The 17,634-nt window shown below is 41.9% G+C and overlaps 2 protein-coding genes and 5 non-coding genes across 15 annotated transcripts; 6 read left to right on the top strand and 1 right to left on the bottom strand.

The window, feature by feature from the left end:
- Positions 1-80: 80 nt before the first annotated feature.
- vstm5 (V-set and transmembrane domain containing 5) lies at positions 81-11,958 on the top strand. 9 transcript variants are annotated; one of them, XM_023961653.1, is made up of 8 exons: positions 81-177; positions 2,018-2,164; positions 4,324-4,469; positions 7,596-7,710; positions 7,787-8,057; positions 8,622-8,948; positions 10,397-10,540; positions 10,647-11,958. In XM_023961653.1, the coding sequence occupies exons 5-8, from the start codon at positions 7,985-7,987 to the stop codon at positions 10,700-10,702; spliced, it is 600 nt and encodes a 199-aa protein (XP_023817421.1). In that variant the 5' UTR covers positions 81-177; positions 2,018-2,164; positions 4,324-4,469; positions 7,596-7,710; positions 7,787-7,984; the 3' UTR covers positions 10,703-11,958. The 9 variants fall into 9 exon arrangements, with proteins under 9 accessions (XP_023817421.1, XP_023817420.1, XP_023817424.1 ...); XM_023961652.1 differs by having other exon boundaries at positions 2,018-2,181; XM_023961654.1 differs by lacking the exon at positions 81-177 and adding an exon at positions 1,823-1,941 and having other exon boundaries at positions 2,018-2,181.
- LOC111948533 lies at positions 1,151-1,341 on the top strand. Its single transcript, XR_002874546.1, has one exon. It is a non-coding gene; the product is annotated as a U2 spliceosomal RNA (small nuclear RNA).
- On the top strand, positions 1,871-1,941 carry trnag-gcc. The gene has a single exon. It is a non-coding gene; the product is annotated as a tRNA-Gly (tRNA).
- On the top strand, positions 3,649-3,812 carry LOC111948519. Its single transcript, XR_002874533.1, has one exon. It is a non-coding gene; the product is annotated as a U1 spliceosomal RNA (small nuclear RNA).
- trnan-guu lies at positions 4,058-4,131 on the top strand. Its single transcript has one exon. It is a non-coding gene; the product is annotated as a tRNA-Asn (tRNA).
- Positions 5,286-5,449, top strand: LOC111948518. Its single transcript, XR_002874532.1, has one exon. It is a non-coding gene; the product is annotated as a U1 spliceosomal RNA (small nuclear RNA).
- Positions 10,959-17,620, bottom strand: med17 (mediator complex subunit 17). The gene is made up of 13 exons (XM_004075183.3): positions 17,493-17,620; positions 15,986-16,230; positions 15,655-15,818; positions 15,361-15,580; positions 15,145-15,281; positions 15,003-15,084; positions 14,770-14,922; positions 13,805-13,935; positions 13,527-13,711; positions 12,894-13,031; positions 12,701-12,818; positions 12,470-12,629; positions 10,959-11,249 (listed from the first exon to the last, which is right to left on the bottom strand). The coding sequence occupies exons 2-13, from the start codon at positions 16,218-16,220 to the stop codon at positions 11,041-11,043; spliced, it is 1,932 nt and encodes a 643-aa protein (XP_004075231.1). The 5' UTR covers positions 16,221-16,230; positions 17,493-17,620; the 3' UTR covers positions 10,959-11,040.
- Between the last annotated feature and the right edge of the window lie 14 nt (positions 17,621-17,634).

Here is a 17,634-nt window from a genome sequence, read left to right as displayed (position 1 = left end):
AAGCGACACTTTTCCAAACTTGAATAGTACTTTTTTGTTAATTGGTAATAGGTGAAGCTGGCACCTTTAAGGGTCACTTGTCTGCAGTCTGCGCACGTGCAGCTTAATAAGCTCGTCGTTTCGAGTCGCGTGGATTTTAACTTTTCTGCAGAAGACATCGACGGTAAAATGGGTAAAGTACGTCTTTTTTTCCAAGCTTTCTTCTAACGTTTCTATTTTGTGTAATGTTTTGGGTTTTAATGATATGAACGCGAATGTTTGTTTCACGTCTCAAAGTTAATATAATATGGACCTTGGCCTAATCAAGCGAGTGAGCAGTAATTAACGACTTTTTATGTCGAAAAGTTCCAACAATCACAATTTTATGTTGGTGGAAATTGTTCGTGGGTTTGCTTTGCAAGTTGTGACAATGTGTATTTTATTTTCAAATTATACCCCATTTTTAGACGTACAGACGTGAAGTGAGGCATTATGTGCTGGCCTAAAATAAAGCTATATTTTTTCTGGTGCTGTTCTTTTTAACCTGTACTAATTTGTACCGTTGTAAAATTTACTGGTTATTTTATTTTCCAAGTTAAAAATTAATGTCGAGCTTTGGGTTTTCCTCAACAATCATACACATTTAAAATTGTAGGTCTGAAAACAACCCGCGTAAATTGGTCTTTGGCGGATGGATTTCAGACTTAGCAGAAAAGAGGCTGTATTTCCACCTTTGTTTCGCTAGAGGGCGTGTGGTTCTTGTGTTTGTTACAAAACCGCATTGAAAGAAGACTTCGAAATTTTAATGGCTAGCATCGATTTTTATCTAGTCAATTACACAGAAGAGATTCGGTTGAGCCTGGAATTAATTACGTGAGATGGAATATTTATAAAGATTTTCTTAAAATGGTTGTTTTATGTTGTTTTTGCTACTCGTCTTCCAATAGGACTAGATCATACCACGTGTTCCGGAAATAACACGAAGGCTTCTTTTACGTCTTTAGTTCTTTGAAATTTTACCGCTTACCGATCTATTCATGTTGCACAATAAATATTATTTGTTGGTTTAAGTTATAGAAAGATGGATTTTATGTTTATTTGGTCACTGTAGAACCTTGAGGTAGATTTGTAGAAAGCAGAATGACTTGGTTTCCTCTGCTCAGTGGTCGGTATCGCTTCTCGGCCTTTTGGCTAAGATCAAGTGTAGTATCTGTTCTTATCAGTTTAATATCTGATACGTCCCCTACCCGGGGACCATATATTAAATTGATTTTTGGAACAGGGAGATGGAATAGGGGCTTGCTCCGTCCACTCCACGCATCGACCTGGTATTGCAGTATCTCCAGGAACGGTGCACCTCCCCCCTATAGCTGTTGAATGAAAAATAATGTTAAGCCTCAACTGCATATTAGTATTCTGTATTCATAGTTATACATTAATTCTATTTTTCAATTGGTTTAATTCGAAGAGGAAGAGGAATTATGTTTGAATGATGTTAAAATGTGTATAAATCTATCAGGAACAAGTCTTTGAGTTTTAATACAGAAGATTGACTTTTAATTGATAAATTTAATTAACACATTCCAGGTGTTTTTCTCATTAATAGCCTGTTGCGCGTTTGTGTAGAATGCTTGAGATTGTTAGATATTATTTGACAGTTATAAATACAATACTGTTGTATTTTCGATACGAAAATAATTTTCCTTCAATGTCACTCAGTGTGTGGCTGACATTTATGACATGTTTGAAGATTGCTGAGCAAATGGAGAATGCACTCCCCTGTATGTTTTTTATTTCTCCCTTCGATAAACATACACAGATAATGAATAAAATTCTCCATGGCTAGGATGTCACAAAGATATTAACCTTTCATTTTCACTGGGTCTCCCATGCATTGGTGGTTCAGTGGTAGAATTCTCGCCTGCCACGCGGGAGGCCCGGGTTCGATTCCCGGCCAATGCAGTATGTCCTTTTTTCTTCCTCTCAAACAGTTAAACATTCATTTCACAATTTAATATTGTTTTCCTTTATTCCTCAGGTGTTTTTGAAAAACCCAAACTTGAGAGTGAAACATCTGATGACTGTCCAGGGACGAACAGGAATCAACGGACATCACTAACCTAACCAATGAGATGATGCTGCGCGGTGTGATTCTTGTCCATCAATCTAAATTCATCTTTCACTGGTGAGGTTTTTTAAAAGGTTTGTTTCTCAGAAAAAAAGATTGCTAAGCTGCACTAAACGGAGCTCTGCTTCCCTGAGGTTTCAGTGAAACTGATTTTTTTTTTTTAATTAATGTGAACATGCTGCATGTAGGGCTGAGCCATATAGAATTTATATAGAGTGTCAATGTGGGAGAGGGACAGACACGACAAATGTTGCAATGATGGAAGTAACCGGAGCGAGTGATGTTATTGATGTGGGCAGTGAAGGAGAGAACCAGGATTTTTTTTAATAGGTGGCTACTGCTGATGTCAGACCAGTGGGAACTGTCTTGAGGGGCGCATGAATGAGGTATTGGATTTTTGGAAAAGTTCACTAATTTGATCAACTGATGAGGAAGTTAAAAGCAGAAAATGGGCAAAATGGGGGAATTAGAGCAGCGGGGACTGAATTTGGATTTAATGAAGGCTTAGGTTGCTAATGGATATTCTCAATTTTAGATGTTAAAAATGAAGCCAAAATGTTGCAAAAACCTGACGAGTACAAGTGTGTGTGTGTGTGTGTTGTTTTTTAGAGTAGTGAAAAGTGATTTTCCTTCTGAGGACTTTACTAAACCAGAGAAAATAGTGGTTTTTGCCTTGGATATACAATCATTGTAATGAGAAATATAGCTAGTGTACGTTTGCTTCTGGCCAACAAGCAGCATTGTGCCTTATGACAGTGGAGTGACACAGGACTTGAAAGTTGAGACTTTTTAAAATCTGTGTTCTTATTTATTTCACCGTAAAATATGTAGTTAGTTATGTTGTCCACTAGAGGGCGCCAAGGTGACAGTGCTTTTTGTGCACAGATCTGCAAAACCAAATGTGCAGATCAATGAAAGTTGATTCATTGTGGCGACCCCTGAGGGGATATGGCGAAGGCGGCAATATTTATTCAACGCCCCAGACTTTAGATGTTGGGAAAACTTGGTTTTGTTTTGAGCTTTGGCGTCAAACTGTATACATTTGCAGTTCGCATTCCAGGCCAGTGGGGGGCAGCAGCAGAGCTTTGATGTTCTAGTCAGCAGGATACAAAAGAAGGGGAAGTAGTTCATTGTTAGCAAAAAAAACGTCTGGTTTGTATGTTTTCATTGATTTTAGTTGTAGTTGTGTTGCTTTTATGAACATATTACAATTCAATCAGTTTATGGATTTTGTCAAATTCCCCCTTATTTTTTAAATCTCTGAAAATCGCCTTATGGTGAATAAATTAATGAAACTTTGTGATCAACAGTTAGCTTTTGTTGTCCAGTCACAGCAGTGCATCATGGGTATTTTATTTTTTGTTAGAACCGACGATCGATGTTAAAGATGTTACTTTATCATTTGCAGATGTGTTTGTGTAGCACCGTGTTGAATGTGTGTCCTGAAGTGTGTGGTTAAGTCAGTTTGAGGAGTGTGTAAGGACCTTAAAGCTGCACAGTGTGTGTGTGAAAGTGGTGTGTGGGTGTGACATGAACAACTCATACTTACCTGGCAGGGGAGATACCATGATCATGAAGGTGGTTCACCCAAGGTGAGGCTCAGCCATTGCACTGAGGCTGTGCTGACCTTTGCGAATTCCCCAAATGTGGGAATCTCGACTGCATAATTTCTGGTAGTGGGGGACTGCGTCCGCGCTCTCCCCTGATCATGTGTTCAAAGATAACTTATTTGAATGATCAGTAAGCTTGTGATTAATGTCTTGTGTACATATTATAGCAAGAATTCTTTCAATTGGTTGTTAAACTTAGCAGTTATGTAAATCCAGTTCTCCCATCAACGTGCATTGCAATTGTGATGACCTTGGAAACATTGATGATCCAAACTTAAGCCAAAAGAGCCGTGGTCTCTCATAGATATCAGTCATAGGGTAGGAGCACAATGGCTCAGGGGTCTCTGTGGCGCAATCGGTTAGCGCGTTCGGCTGTTAACCGAAAGGTTGGTGGTTCGAGCCCACCCAGGGACGCAAGTATTTTGGTTTTAGTTTTTTGAACTCAGCAAACACAAATCCATACTTTCACTTAAACACATTTATTTTTTCGATCTTTGTTCCAACGGCATCAGCCTCCAACTGAAATGGAATGAAAAATCAGGAGCTGATAACAAAGACACTCTGTACATGTGCTGTGATGTTGATGTGTTTTTACCGTGTTGACAGCATTTCATCTGACCACAAAAATGGAACTGCTGGGCTACACAGAGCTGTAAGAGGGGAAGCGAGAACAGAGAACTACCAACAGAAGCACCTTTAGTAACCTGCCATCCCAAGGATCTGACACAGTTCACGCCTTTAGCAGTGACAAGGTAGTCCAGAAACCTTTGCATTGAATGGAATGACCTGTCCTTGTCCTTTATGTCCAGCAGTTTTAGATGTCTTTTCTGACGTGGTCATTGTGAACCATTTTCAGAATCACTGGAGGATTTCCATCTGTTGTTTTGTTGAAAAACATTGCAGTTAGTTACTTTGTCCACTAGAGAGCAGCAGGGCTTGGTCAGTTGTGTCGAGCACATACAGTGAACATTAATATATATTTAATTTAATGAACAAACTTTAATTCATCCTACCAGTTTTCCGTTATTGTGAATTCTTGGTTTTATTATAAACTTTGGTGTATCCGTCAGTTTAAACAGTGGTGTAATTATCATGCCAGAACAGTAGGTGGCAGCAGGATGTTTTAGTCAGCAGGAAACAAGGAAACAGGAAGCGCTTAAGTGTTAGCAGAGAAAAACGTCGGATTTGTATGTTTTCTGTTGATTTTTAGTTTTATTTGTGTTTATTTATCGACACATTATGACTCATACAGTTGATTGGTCTTATTTAATTCCGACTTTTCTCTTTGAACTCTGCGAGAATTGCCCAAAGGACAGTTAATGAATGGAACTTTGTGGCGATCAGTTAGCTTTTGTTGTTCAGTCACAGCAGTGCATCATGGGAATTTTTTTTTAATCGACGTTCAATGTTTAATATGTTAGTTTATCGTTTGCGGGTGTGTTTGTGTAGCACAGTGTTGAATGTGTATCCTGAAGTGTGTGGTTAAGTCAGTATGAGGAGTTTGAAAGGACCTTAAAGCTGCACAGTGTGTGTGTGAAAGTGGTGTGTGGGTGTGACATGAACAACTCATACTTACCTGGCAGGGGAGATACCATGATCATGAAGGTGGTTCACCCAAGGTGAGGCTCAGCCATTGCACTGAGGCTGTGCTGACCTTTGCGAATTCCCCAAATGTGGGAATCTCGACTGCATAATTTCTGGTAGTGGGGGACTGCGTCCGCGCTCTCCCCTGATTATGTGTTCAAAATCAATCATGTGGCTAATAAGACTTCAGTCTTATATGAGTAAAACTTAGATATCAATTGCTGAAGCTTACGCTAGTGTAGCACTACAATAAACAAAAGTTGTTGTTAATCAATCATGATTATCGAATTGTTTTGATGTCATTTCTTCCTTAATGTTTCTAAATGTTTGAAAGAATCTATTCTAGAAACATAAGAAGCCTTTTATCAGTGTGTCTTGGATGTGACATTGAGGTTTCACCAAAATGTATTAAATTTAATTTATAAAGTTTCAGTTAATAAACTAAATCCAATCTTCACAACCTCATGCTCCTTTATTTCTGTTCTCTACTACCACAAACAAATTCTTACTTTCTTCTAAAAGACTTCAAAGATCTGTCACATCTTTATGTAGTCCAGGGCTGCCCCTGCCCTTCACTGTTTGTAAAAACATTTTTTACTGCAGAACTTTTTGGAGTACAGAGAATCTGTGGCCATTCAGTGACTTATGTCTCTTTTTGTTTAGAAGTTTACTTTTGAGGACATGCTAAACCCCTGAAGACAAGCAAGCACCATAGATCAGTGGTCCCCAACCCCCGGCTGCTGACCGGTACCGGGCCGTTTTCCATTTGGTACCAGGCCGCAGACAGAAAAAAAAAATGCATAGACTAACTTCAATTATTTCAGGTTTTTTTTTCTTAAACTGAAAGAATTTTGCCTGCACAATAAATTGCAAATTTATCGTTATTGCGATATTAAGCTGTGCAATATGCATATTGCAAAAAACTGCGATAAGTTGCGATAAATGGTTACCTTAAATGAGCTAAAACTATCTTAAGGCAGCTTGAAGAATTTAACGAATAAAAAAAAAATCCCTTTTTGCGTTTGATATGAGTTGGCGCTTTTATGTGAGATACTCGCCTCCTATGTAGACGAGGGTCATTTGGAATATAATTGAACTTATGTTGACTCTCATTTAAATTAAAGTGTTGCAGTGAAATGGAAACTATGTATTTAGTTATTCTGCTATTTGTTCTTGTATCGCAAGTTATAGAATCATCGCAATATTGATCACTAATATCACGAGTTTTCATTTTGGAAAACTAGCGGATTCTGTTCAGTTGTTACAAAAACAGTGAATGACTTCGGGTCCAAGTGTCCGTTAAATGTCAATGTTATATTCAGAGAGACATCAAGGGTTAAGAACATTATTTTAAAGTAGCTTTCCACATAAAAATGGGGTTTGTGAAAGAGAAACTGATGCAAAGTTAAACATCCAGACAAACTCAAAGTTTGTCCTTTAGACCACTGCAGATATAGCAGGATATTTAGCTTAAGTAGTTAGTAAAATGTGTGGTTCTGTTTTTTTGTGTAAAGGAAAATGTGTTGTAGGCCTGCACCATAAATCGCTAATTTATCGTCATCGCAATATCAAGCTGTGCAATGCGCATATCGCAAGAGACAGCGAAAATTGCAATAGTTACCTTACATGTGTAAAAACAATCTTACGGCAAATAATTTCCTTTAAACATTTGACCAATCAGACGGAGCCCCTTTATGTTAGATGCTCGCCTCCTACGTAGACGAGGGTCATTTGGAGAATAATTTAAGGTATGGTGACTCTTATTTAAAATAAACTGTAACAGTGCAATGGAAATGATAATTTTTGGTTGTTTTGCTAAATCGCGGGTTTTCCTCACATCGTGCAGCCCTAATGTGTTTGTCTGATTGTCTTGGTTCAGCAGAATCTAAGAACATTCGATGAAGTTTAAAGTTTTTAAGTTGAAAAAGCTGCAGATGTAAAGATTTTACTTTAAAGCTAAACTTTTGTTTCATTATCACGACTTGATCATGTATTTTGATTTGAAATGGTTTATTTCAAGCAATCAAATAAGAATAATACACAAAACATTCATACAATGACGTATCAAACTTAGGATAATTAGACATATTAATAAATGTTGCTTGAAAGGAAGTGGAAGGAAGCGAACTTGTAAACCCCCCCCCCCCCCCCCCCCCCCCTGTTCTACCATAACCATTTTATTTCATTTTCCGGTTCATAACTTGTTTCAGACAGAATTAAGAATCCTTAGGCTGTAACCCAGAACCAGAACCGTGTAAGTAAGTCTTTAATTGCTGGTTGTTTCGTTTGTCCAGGTAAATGCATGAAGGTCTACTTCCTGTTGGACGCGTTCTACTGGTGAGTGACGGGATAAATTCCAGGTGACTCAGCCCGCTGCTTTCATTTTGAGTCTGTCTGTGGAGAGCACAGGTGAGGGTCTGAGGTCTCCGTTGCTACAGGTGCGAGTCTCTCTGAGGGGCGTGTCCTGACTGAACCTGTCTGATAGGTGGGGGCTGATCGGCAGCGACTCGCCTTGCTGTGAGAAGCACCGCTAACAAGACGAGGAAGGCGCTTCGGTGACTTCGGTTTCCCTGGAAAGGCAAAGTGAAGACGGCATGAGGACCGAAGGACACAGACCACACAATGTGAAATAACCTGGAGGAGATTTTTCTGCTGATGTTCAACAGATGGATCGGCGATTCTAATGAGGCATTTCCAGCTCTGGAATGTACAAAATGTGGCCGTGTTTCTCAGTATCACATATATGTGCCACATAGGTGAGTTTCTCCAACGCAGTCTCTGCCTGCCTTTGTCTGTGACTGAGCGCTTCATGGCAATCCTATATTTGTTTAGAGCTCAATGCATAGGATTAGGGTCCAGCCTCTCAGCACAGACTGCAAACCGGAGAGGGAAACACAAAGCAGGCTCTCAGGACAACAAGACTAGATTTGCCTGTCAGCAGACCGGGGGGTGGGGGGTGATCTCAGATTAAGAAGACAAAGGGCAGCAAGAGATTGAAAGAAGTTCGAGTACATGTTTCCGTGCTTCATCACGCCCGTGACAGTCTTTCAGGTATTCTCGTCTAAATATCTTAAGCTGCGTTTTGTTAAGCAAACACGGCTGGCAGAACCAGATCCAATCATGTGAAAAGATCACATGAAGGGTTGTAAAGGCCGCTCACAGGGACTTTAAACAGGTTAGACGGGTTTCTCGATTTCAACCAGGGCCCTACGGCAAAGTGGCAGCAGAGCTGTGGTGGAATTTCAAAGAAATGAGCTGTAATGAGTTGTGGTTTGCTGTTCCGGTCTGCGTGTTGACCTCTTCCCTCATCTCTCCGTCAGCCGGATGCATTTCCATCCGTTCTGCGCAGAGGAACCTCAGCAGGTCGGTCCAGGAGGACGCGCTCTTCTCGGTGGATGTGTCTTCTACTGGTGTCCCCACAGTACAATGGACCTTCATGTCGGGAGCGGAGAGCCGCTTCATAGGGATTTGGCAGCCTGGGGGGGACACCAATCTGACAGCAGATTACAGCAGCAGGGTAAAGGCCTACGAAAATGGCTCCATGGTTCTGTTGGACCTGCGGCTGCAGGACACTGGGTTCTATCTACTCACCGTCACCGAGGAGGCAGGAAGCAGCAAGGATGTGGGCTTTGTCCTGAAAGTGAACGGTGAGACTTTATTTTCACATCATCAGAAGTCGCATAAGGACTTCCTGTGAGACTTGTTTTGGGTTTAAACAGCAAAGACGCTCCAAGCAGCCGCTGTCTGACCTTTCTCGCTGTGCTTTTCTGAAGTCAGACTGCAAAATGGGCTCAAACGTCACCCGGGCCGTGGTATAAGCAAAGATAAGTCACGATTTATGATCGGCAATCTATCATAAACACCAAAGGTGTCTATCTGAAGTTTAGCATCTTCTGGACGTGACTCGAATAGACTGCAGACATAAACGGATGTTTGTTGATGTTGGCGAGCTGTGGCGTGTCTTTGCATACACAGCCCCACCTGGTTGAGGGGCTGTGGTGTAGAGGAAGGCAGTCAACTTCTGATCTGAAGGTTTAGACTTGCAGGTTCCTATTGCGTTGATGGTTCTAGATGAGCAGCAGCTCATCCAGAACAGATCATGAGAAGAGTCGACCACTTGGATCATTGGAACATGCAATTGTCCAAAGTCTTTTGTTGCGCTGAAACAGTCACCATTTCTTTTACTAGAATTATAGACCCAAACCAAACTCCCGAAAACCATCTGTACACCAAAACACGTCCTTCAACCACACTTCACTCCGTTGAAGTTGAAGAAAGACAGTTTCTCTTGACAACCGCCAAACCCAGACCTGTCCATCAGATTACAGGTGGAGAAGCTTGAGTGGCCCCTCCAGAGGCTTTACTCCACTTTGGTGGACATCTTGGTGGATGATGATGTCATCATGGGAACCCATGCTATGAAGCTGTGTTGTAGGTTTACACGTTACTTCCGTCTGTGGCGTAGTTTGAGCATTAACCCAAAAGAGGACAAATAAAAACATAACTGGGGGGACTTTTCATTGTCTTGATGAAAATAAGATAAACATCATAACCCTGTGGAGCTTAATCCATTGCGGCTGCTATGACTGCCGGGCAGCCAACCACCCGTGGGCCGGCACAGTGAACGCCGCCGCGTCAGCCAACCAGAGCGCATCTGTACATTGACTTAACATTGAATCTCGACGCGCAAATCGCATCTGGTGTGAACGCAGTTTAAAAATGGAAACTATTTGAACAAAAGGTTTACTTGAGAAAAAAAAGGGAAACCGATTTGAAAAAAGTTTATATTCACAAGTTAACCGTCAGTTGCGATCACTAATTTTAGGCTATTTTTAATAAATGCATACTAACTTCCTGCTTTATTTTATGCTCCATAGAAAATATTAAAGTTATTTATTCACTGAATGATGAATATTTAGGTCTTTGGGTGGAAATGTCACATTGGCGTCCTTGACTAAATTGGGTAAGACCAGAATTGTTCTTTTTCCAGGAAGATTCTCACAAATGGTATGTGATGTATAGATGTACATGACTGTAGATCCATAATAGAACAAGTTTAGAATGAATCCATCTGGACCGTTCCCCCCCCCCACAGAGGTGCTGTATGAGGACCTGCAGTACCTGTCCATCACCGCTTTAGCTCTGGGCGTGGTGGCGGCGCTGCTCATGCTGGTCACATGGCTCCTGCACAAAGCCTGCATGAAGGTAAAGGCGTGGAGGCAGAGGAGGCGGATGCCAGGTAAGCTGGGGGGGTCGTTTTTGGAAGTAGAGCTCTCCTGGTCTCATTTTTAACTTTTTTCATGGTCGAATGACTCGTGTTTTAAACCACTTTTCCTTTCATTCAGAAAAGGATGAAACGGAGCTACAAAGGCTTGAAACTCAACCTGTGCATCAGAGCTGAAGGAAAACAGGGAGGACCTTTGTCTGATTTTACTTTTTGTTTTTAATGGTTTAGATTTTAAGTAGAGCGACGACTTCATCCAGCCTGTTGACTGATGCTGCTTTCTGGAAGGCCTGTAAACATGCGACACTGACAAACACCTGAGTATTTGTTGTAAAAAAATGAACAAACTGATGTTGACATAAAATGATTTGCTAGTGTTCGTGTTCTGTCAAAGATTTCCACCCTAAAACTGATGGTTCAGACAATCCACACGTCAGTCTCAGCAGAACTTTATGAAGTGTTCAAAACGAGCCGTTTACAGATCTGCACAGAAACGTTTTTTTTCTGCGATGTTTTTATGGACACGGAGTCAGCGCGGCCATGAGGAGCTCCATCTTGTAGACGAAGTTGCGTCCCTCCATCTTGCTCCAGTGCACCTCCTTGTGTGGTCCTCTGAGGTGGCTCCACTTGGAGTCCTGGATCACGTCGCTTTTGGGCAGCTCTTTGGACTGGCTGCGGGGGAACTGGACCAGAACCTTGCAGCCGCTCTCCGGCCCGTTGCGCACTAAACGTGACACAAAGAAACATCTGGATTAGTCTTTTCTTCTGAAAGGAGACAGTTAATGTGTGAAGAAAACGTCCAGGGTTGTTCGCTACGCGGATTTATGTCGATACACAGAATTCCTGACATTCGTCTGAAGGATCAGACCTCCAGCCTGTGTCAACTTGTCCTCTGTTCTCTTGTTCTCTCTACTCTGGTAAGAAGTTCTTAAAGTTGACAGGAACAAAGTGGACTGTATGGTTTGAGATAAAGAGGAAGTTCTGATTCTTCTGCACATAAGTTCTTCCAGCCTTTGGAATGAAGCTCTGTGAGCCGTTTCCCTTGATCGTTGCTGAGATGTTTCTATATCTTAGAGTTTTGGTGAGGAATCCAAAGGCCGGCATAAAGTCTGATCTCTAAGGAAGCCTTCAAGGTCCAATAGAGCAGAGCGGAGCCATCGTCCTAAAAATGGAAGGCGGTCAGAATCACCACGACTGCAGAGGAGCGATCAAGAATTTGATGGTTCTGATTCTTCTGTGGATGGAAGAACTTTCCAGACGGACAGGAATTAGAAGAACGACAGAAGAGACGTCTTCAAAGTGCAAAGACTTTCATTCATTCTTGAAACTTTTACCTTTTTGCAAACTTTGACTTATGTAAATAATTTTGTGGACTAAGTTATTAAAATAAGGTTGGAAAATGTGGGGGAAAAAATAAAACCCTGTGAAAAAAATTCTGAAGTTTAATTTTTATTTACTTTGCTCATCAATTTCAAGCAGAAATTCTCTGAGCAACACTATTCTAAAACAGTTAAACATTGTCTTTTTTTACAATAGTATCACAAAACGAGGCAGTAAAACCACAACAGCGTCATCGACTGATCTCTGCTCGTGTCCAGAATATTTATTGTGTGTTTCTGCAGCGCACACAAGCACCAACCGTCATCTTTGGTCTGCAATTCATTAAGAAACTTATCTGCTGTATCTCGGAGTCACGTGTTAAAACCTTCAACGGCGGTTCATTTCTTCCTTCACTGGATCGGATCTAATCTCGATATCTGTCTGAAGGATCAGACCTCCAGCCTGTGTCGACTTGTCCTCTGTTCTCTTATTCTCTCTTATCTGGGAGTAGATTAGATGTCTTTGACCTGCACTTCTGCCCAACTGTCAGTCGTCTCATTTTATCATCTGCAGGAATATTTTCCTCGCTCTCATACGCAGAGACGCTTCTCAGGACAGTCTCACCTGAAATGGCGAACTCTCCGTTGGGAGAAGCGACCGTGATGGCGGATGCGTTTCCAATGCTCTCGACTGGACCGAGGCCGACGTGGTTACTGAAGCTGAGGACGTGCCAGCCCATCACTTTGGCCAGCTGCTGCACTGCGTGAACCTGATGCTGCGACATCTGTGAGGGGAAGGCACCGTTCAAGCAAAGACAGAAGACGACAACACCTGCAAATTCATCCGCAGGGGCACCTGTGAGAGGAGGAAGTCCTGCAGCTCCTGCTCCTGGTGTGAGAGCGTGATGACGCGCCCGTCTCTGTGCACCACCCGGATCTGCTTCACCCCGATGTTGAGCTGCAGCTGGATGGATCTGAACAACATGTAGGAGTGACATGAGTGCGCGGAGGAGTGACTCGGCCACTTTGAAACGGATGCATCCACCTACTTGCAGATCTGCTCGTAACCCTGTGAGGTGATGAGAACCTTCACGCTGGACTCGTACACGTCGTTGATGTTGGACCAGTGGGCCTGGATCTGAGGGTCTTCGATCCGACTTGCCAAACTGTCGATGGTGCGTGCGGTCCTGGTAGAGCACAGGATTCTGAAACTGTTCTCGCATTTATTTGTGTCAACCTCACATCAACCACCTTCTACTATAAAATGCCTTTTTTTTCTGTGATGGGGTTGCTGCAGCCAATCCCAGCCCTTCAGGGCAAAAGTGGCGACACGTCACCGGCTTACACAGACATGAATCAGAATCACCAACCAACCTATGAAGTATGTTTTTAGACTGTGGGAGGAAGCTGGATAAAACCCACACATGCACATGGAAAACATGCAAACTCCACACAAAGGTCCCAGCTGGGACTCGAACCTGCCATCAGTTATATATGCAGGCCTAATGTTGGATCTATAAAATATCCATTTTTTTCCCTCGTAGTCTTTGTGTTTATTTCCTTGCGTTGTGGATTAGTATAGATCTCTTTCTTTACTTTTGGAACTTCTTCGTGTGATAAACTCCAGGCTAAAGGTCACTTAGGCCTCCTGCTGGGCAGGTGTGGTAGTGCGGTTGGGGCACCTGCTGCGCAGGAATATGTGTTTAGCCTGTCGGATGATCTTCTCCAGTAAACCTTCGTTGTGCTGCAGGCTGGAGATCTCGGCCTTGTCGTAGGCCAGTGGCCCTGCCAGGCGCATGCGTTTGTGGCCGAACGGGGCGGTGGCGGGATGCGGCATGACCACAGAGCTCAGCTGCTGCTTGTGGAACTATAGGAGAGAAAAAACAGATTTATAGAAGCCTCATTTTCAGGGTGAGCCTGAAAGCTCTCAAATAGGAGGAGAGTGAGGGGAAAAGCCGACCTCTCTCATCATTTGATGTAGGTTGTGCTCCAGCACATAAAGATGGTCGTCTGGTTTGGGTTTCTCTGGGGAGGAGCGGCTGTTTTTCTTGTCTCCCGTGGAGTGGCACAGTGAGATGGAGAGCTGCAGGCCTGCAGAGTTGAGTTAAAGTTTTGAGCTTGTTTGCTTTTCTACCAACTACCCGAGCTTCTCTAACACACACAGAGTTTGCCTCAAAGCACTCCTCCTCACCACAGTCTGACCTTTCGCCTCTTCAGGTGCACAAACTGACTCGAAACATGATCCAACATGAAGGGAATGCCTGTGTTCTTGCAGCCATGCAAGGCAGGATGCTGATATGCTTCCACATGACTGCTCTCATTCTTGTTTCTGTCATGTGAATTACTTTTTGGTCCGTCCATCAAAAAAAAAAAAAAAAAAAAAAAAAATCAAAAAAAGACTAGTTGTCGACATAGACGAGGCCTAAACTGACCTACCAGCTGTTAGTTTGTTAAAATTATTTGAGATCATTACTCGTTCATAAAAGTTTCATAGGAGAGCTGATTGTTAAAAACATTTTGTCTTAAAACGCAACTTAGTAGAACTCTATTGATTTCCATTTAAATGTCCAAAAGTATGGATTTCTTAAGTCAAACACTTTGACATAAATGAAGGCCAATTTAAACTGGGGTGGGGGTGGGGTGGGGTGGGGGGGGGTGCTGTTCAGAAAGGCGTCAAATCCCAGTTGGACAACCTTAAACTGAATTTTCTTTTTCTCAGGAGGGGAAAGCCTTAAATGACACTTTAAAAAGTGCAGAATTCTTTAAATATTTACTAAAAAGTATGAATAGTTGACAAATCAAATGTCCCTCTTTTATTCAATGTAATTGTAAGTGATAGTCTTGAAGCGTTAAGCAACCGTTTCAAACGCTAAGCCTGCTCAGACACTCGCTCCATCCCATCGAGCTGAACACAGAGGTCATCACCTGGAAACGGCTGCGAGATGATCTGGTTCTTCACAACAATGTGAGGGATCTGTGATTTGATCTGGACCGCTTCTCTGGACAGCTGAGCAAAGATCTCCTTACAGAGCAGAACGTTCTGCGCCGCCTCCAGTTTGACGTGCCACGGCTGCGTACCTGAGTGACCGAAAAGGACAGGAACTCGTCAACTTACTCTAAAGTTCTGGACGTGTGTGTTTTTCTGTGATGGAACCCACCAGATTTGTTCTTTTGGAGTCTCCTGAACAGATTTACGGTTCCTAGATCTCCGATGTCAGGAGCTTGTTTCTGGATGGATACCTAAAGAAACTTGTCTAACTAATTGCACAACCCACAAACAATGAGTTTTTTTTTTCTTACCTTGATATAAGCTGATCCTTCCAGGTCACTTGGGATCTGGACATCCAGAGGGCAGTAATCCTCTGGGATCTTCTTGTCCAGATGAATGTCAGTGTTTTTAATCACTTCAAATGTGCCATGATGAGGAAAAAGTGAACCTGTATGAGCAAATGTGATCATATGGAGTATTAATTGGTGAAATGGACTAGAAATCTGACTGATGAGCGGCAAACTCACCGGCGCTCCGGTAGCTCAGGTCTCCCAGGATTTTGTCGCCAACTTTGCGCAGTTTCCACTGCGAGCGAAGTCGAAGCAGCTCTGAGTTAAAGTCACGCTGCCGCCGGTTCTCTTGGTTCTCCGCAACGGACTTACTGAGCCTCTCGGCTCCTTTCAGGAGAATCTGAGCTGCTGTGCCCAGAGACTTCTTCTTACTGATGAGCTGAAACACCTGCGGTGTCTGCGGCAGCAAACAGAGATCCTCCTCAGAATCAAGACTCTTAACATTTAACTGTGGACTCGTCGCTGACTCACCTTAACAGCAGAGGGATCATGAGACACCGGGTCTAAAGCCATGTACTTCTTCTCCTTCACCACACTGAGCACATCGTGGAGAACACACATCTCCGTGAGAGCGCTGCGCAGATTGTTACGCACCGAGTCCCAGGGCCAAAGAGACGGCTGAAACTTCACCGCCCCTGCAACAAGACGCAACCACCTGCTGTGACTCCAGAGTTCAGCACTGAAGGAGGTGTTTCTGCTGAAAACGTCTCCACTGGAGCACATGAGAAATGTGTTCTTGGTAACACCTAAATTAAAGTCACAGGAAAAAAATGGTTGTGCGCGACAATAAAAACACAGTTACCTTCCTCTTCCTCTGGCTCCTGCTTGCTCCACTCTCGGTCCCTGCTCTCCCCCTCCGCCCCGTCCTCCTCAGAATCGGACCCCTGGCTGAAATCAATTCTTTGTGCTAGTTTTGCCAGGTTTTGGGACATGGACAGAGGAGGTACGTATGTTTCTGTCCCATCTAAAGCGACCTCCTGCACTTGCTTTTCACAGGAAGATTCGATGCTAATCCTCACGGCTGGACCCCCAGACATGGTGATGAGGCTGAGGAGAGCAGAGACTCTTTCTCAGAGGCCAGTCCACTCAGGAAGACAAGTAACAAATATTCTCTTACATGGACAGCTATGAAAGGCTGTGTTGTATCGTCAGTTTTGGTCCTTCTTTTAAAGTTAGATTTTTTGCTGAAAGGCTTTTAAAATCAGCTGCATTGTATTCATTTAACGATCAGCTGTTGCAACTACTATTACAAAATATTACAATTTCTCACCTACAGCAAATTAGTATACTAAAATGTTTTTTGATATGCAATTTGTCATATTTTTCTAAAATATCTTAAAAACGTTCAGGTTATTTTTTAAGTCACGTCTCTCACTAATTGATTTAAATAGTAAAAAAGAAAATAAAGAAAACAATCAACCTAGGACACAAACAGGAAGTAAAGAAATGCTGATGATTTTTTTTCTTTTGAAAAGTTTATTAAACAAAAAAACTCAAACCAAAGTTGAGGTCAAACCACTTCAAATTCAATTTCCTGGATGATGGGGACTAATTTAGACTGGCCTCCAAAAAACACGTGAGCATACATAAATATATCCAAAATTAGCACCATGAAAAAGTAATTTTTTGTTTCATAAACGTCATACCAGTAGAAGAAGTACTGTTTTAAAGTTGTCCCTCTTGTGGTTCTAATGGGAACAAATCTCACAGGAATAATCATCTATCTACAATTTAACTTTAATTTATTCACTAATTCAATAATTGTCTCTTGAGTGAAAACAAATGCATCACTTTACTGTAAAATAAAATATATGTAATAAATTCAAAAGTTATTGTCAAGCTAAGGGGTAAGAAATATTGGCGAATCGAGAGGAATAAAACAGAAGGTTCCGACAAAACAAAACCCACAAAAAAGTTGTGGAAGATTTCTGAGGTTCAGTCATTCCATCTTTTTAAACAAATTAATTCTTAATCATTAAGAAAGAGTTCTAAACCCTGAAACCGCAAAACTTGTAATTTAACGAAAAGCTAGCCCGGAGGAATGTACTGTAGTTCAATAAATCTAAATCTAAACGTTGGTCATGTCCAAAAACCTTTTAATTGATAAATAGCTAAATATTAATGAATTAAACAAAATGTTAAGTGAAGACTAGATTATTCACAATAAAAAAGCTTTATTTAAATCATATTTTAGGTGTTTTTTCTTGTTAGCTCTTTCTGCTAGCCCTATAAAAACGCAAATGAGTGACAAATAGGAGTTGTAGGAACAGTTTTAATATCACATTGATATTTTTAATAGTAAATCTTACCTTTTGTAGTCAAAACACAACAGCTGATTGAAATCTACACTTAAATTACGTCTCGATGAATTGTTCCACTCAGTACAAACATTTGCGCAACTGTTATTGTGGTCCCCAACCCCGGAACCAACGTTTTTGAAGTGCAGAGTCC

Source organism: Oryzias latipes, chromosome 13 (genome assembly GCF_002234675.1).
Source record: "Oryzias latipes chromosome 13, ASM223467v1".
Classification (NCBI taxonomy): Eukaryota; Metazoa; Chordata; class Actinopteri; order Beloniformes; family Adrianichthyidae; genus Oryzias; species Oryzias latipes.
Note: the sequence above shows the minus strand (reverse complement) of the source record. Positions and strands in the feature narration are given on the sequence as shown.

Excerpts from the sequence above, each read along its gene's own strand:
- vstm5 (XM_023961656.1), top strand. The coding sequence starts at position 7,985 with ATGAGGCATTTCCAGCTCTGGAATGTACAAAATGTGGCCGTGTTTCTC. Across the intron at positions 8,949-10,396 it reads CTTTGTCCTGAAAGTGAACG|AGGTGCTGTATGAGGACCTG; the intron begins GTGAGACTTTAT and ends CCCCCCCCACAG. Across the intron at positions 10,541-10,646 it reads GCAGAGGAGGCGGATGCCAG|AAAAGGATGAAACGGAGCTA; the intron begins GTAAGCTGGGGG and ends CCTTTCATTCAG.
- med17 (XM_004075183.3), bottom strand. The coding sequence starts at position 16,220 with ATGTCTGGGGGTCCAGCCGTGAGGATTAGCATCGAATCTTCCTGTGAA. Across the intron at positions 14,923-15,002 it reads ACTCCAAAAGAACAAATCTG|GTACGCAGCCGTGGCACGTC; the intron begins GTGGGTTCCATC and ends TCGGTCACTCAG. Across the intron at positions 12,819-12,893 it reads GGTTACGAGCAGATCTGCAA|ATCCATCCAGCTGCAGCTCA; the intron begins GTAGGTGGATGC and ends CATGTTGTTCAG.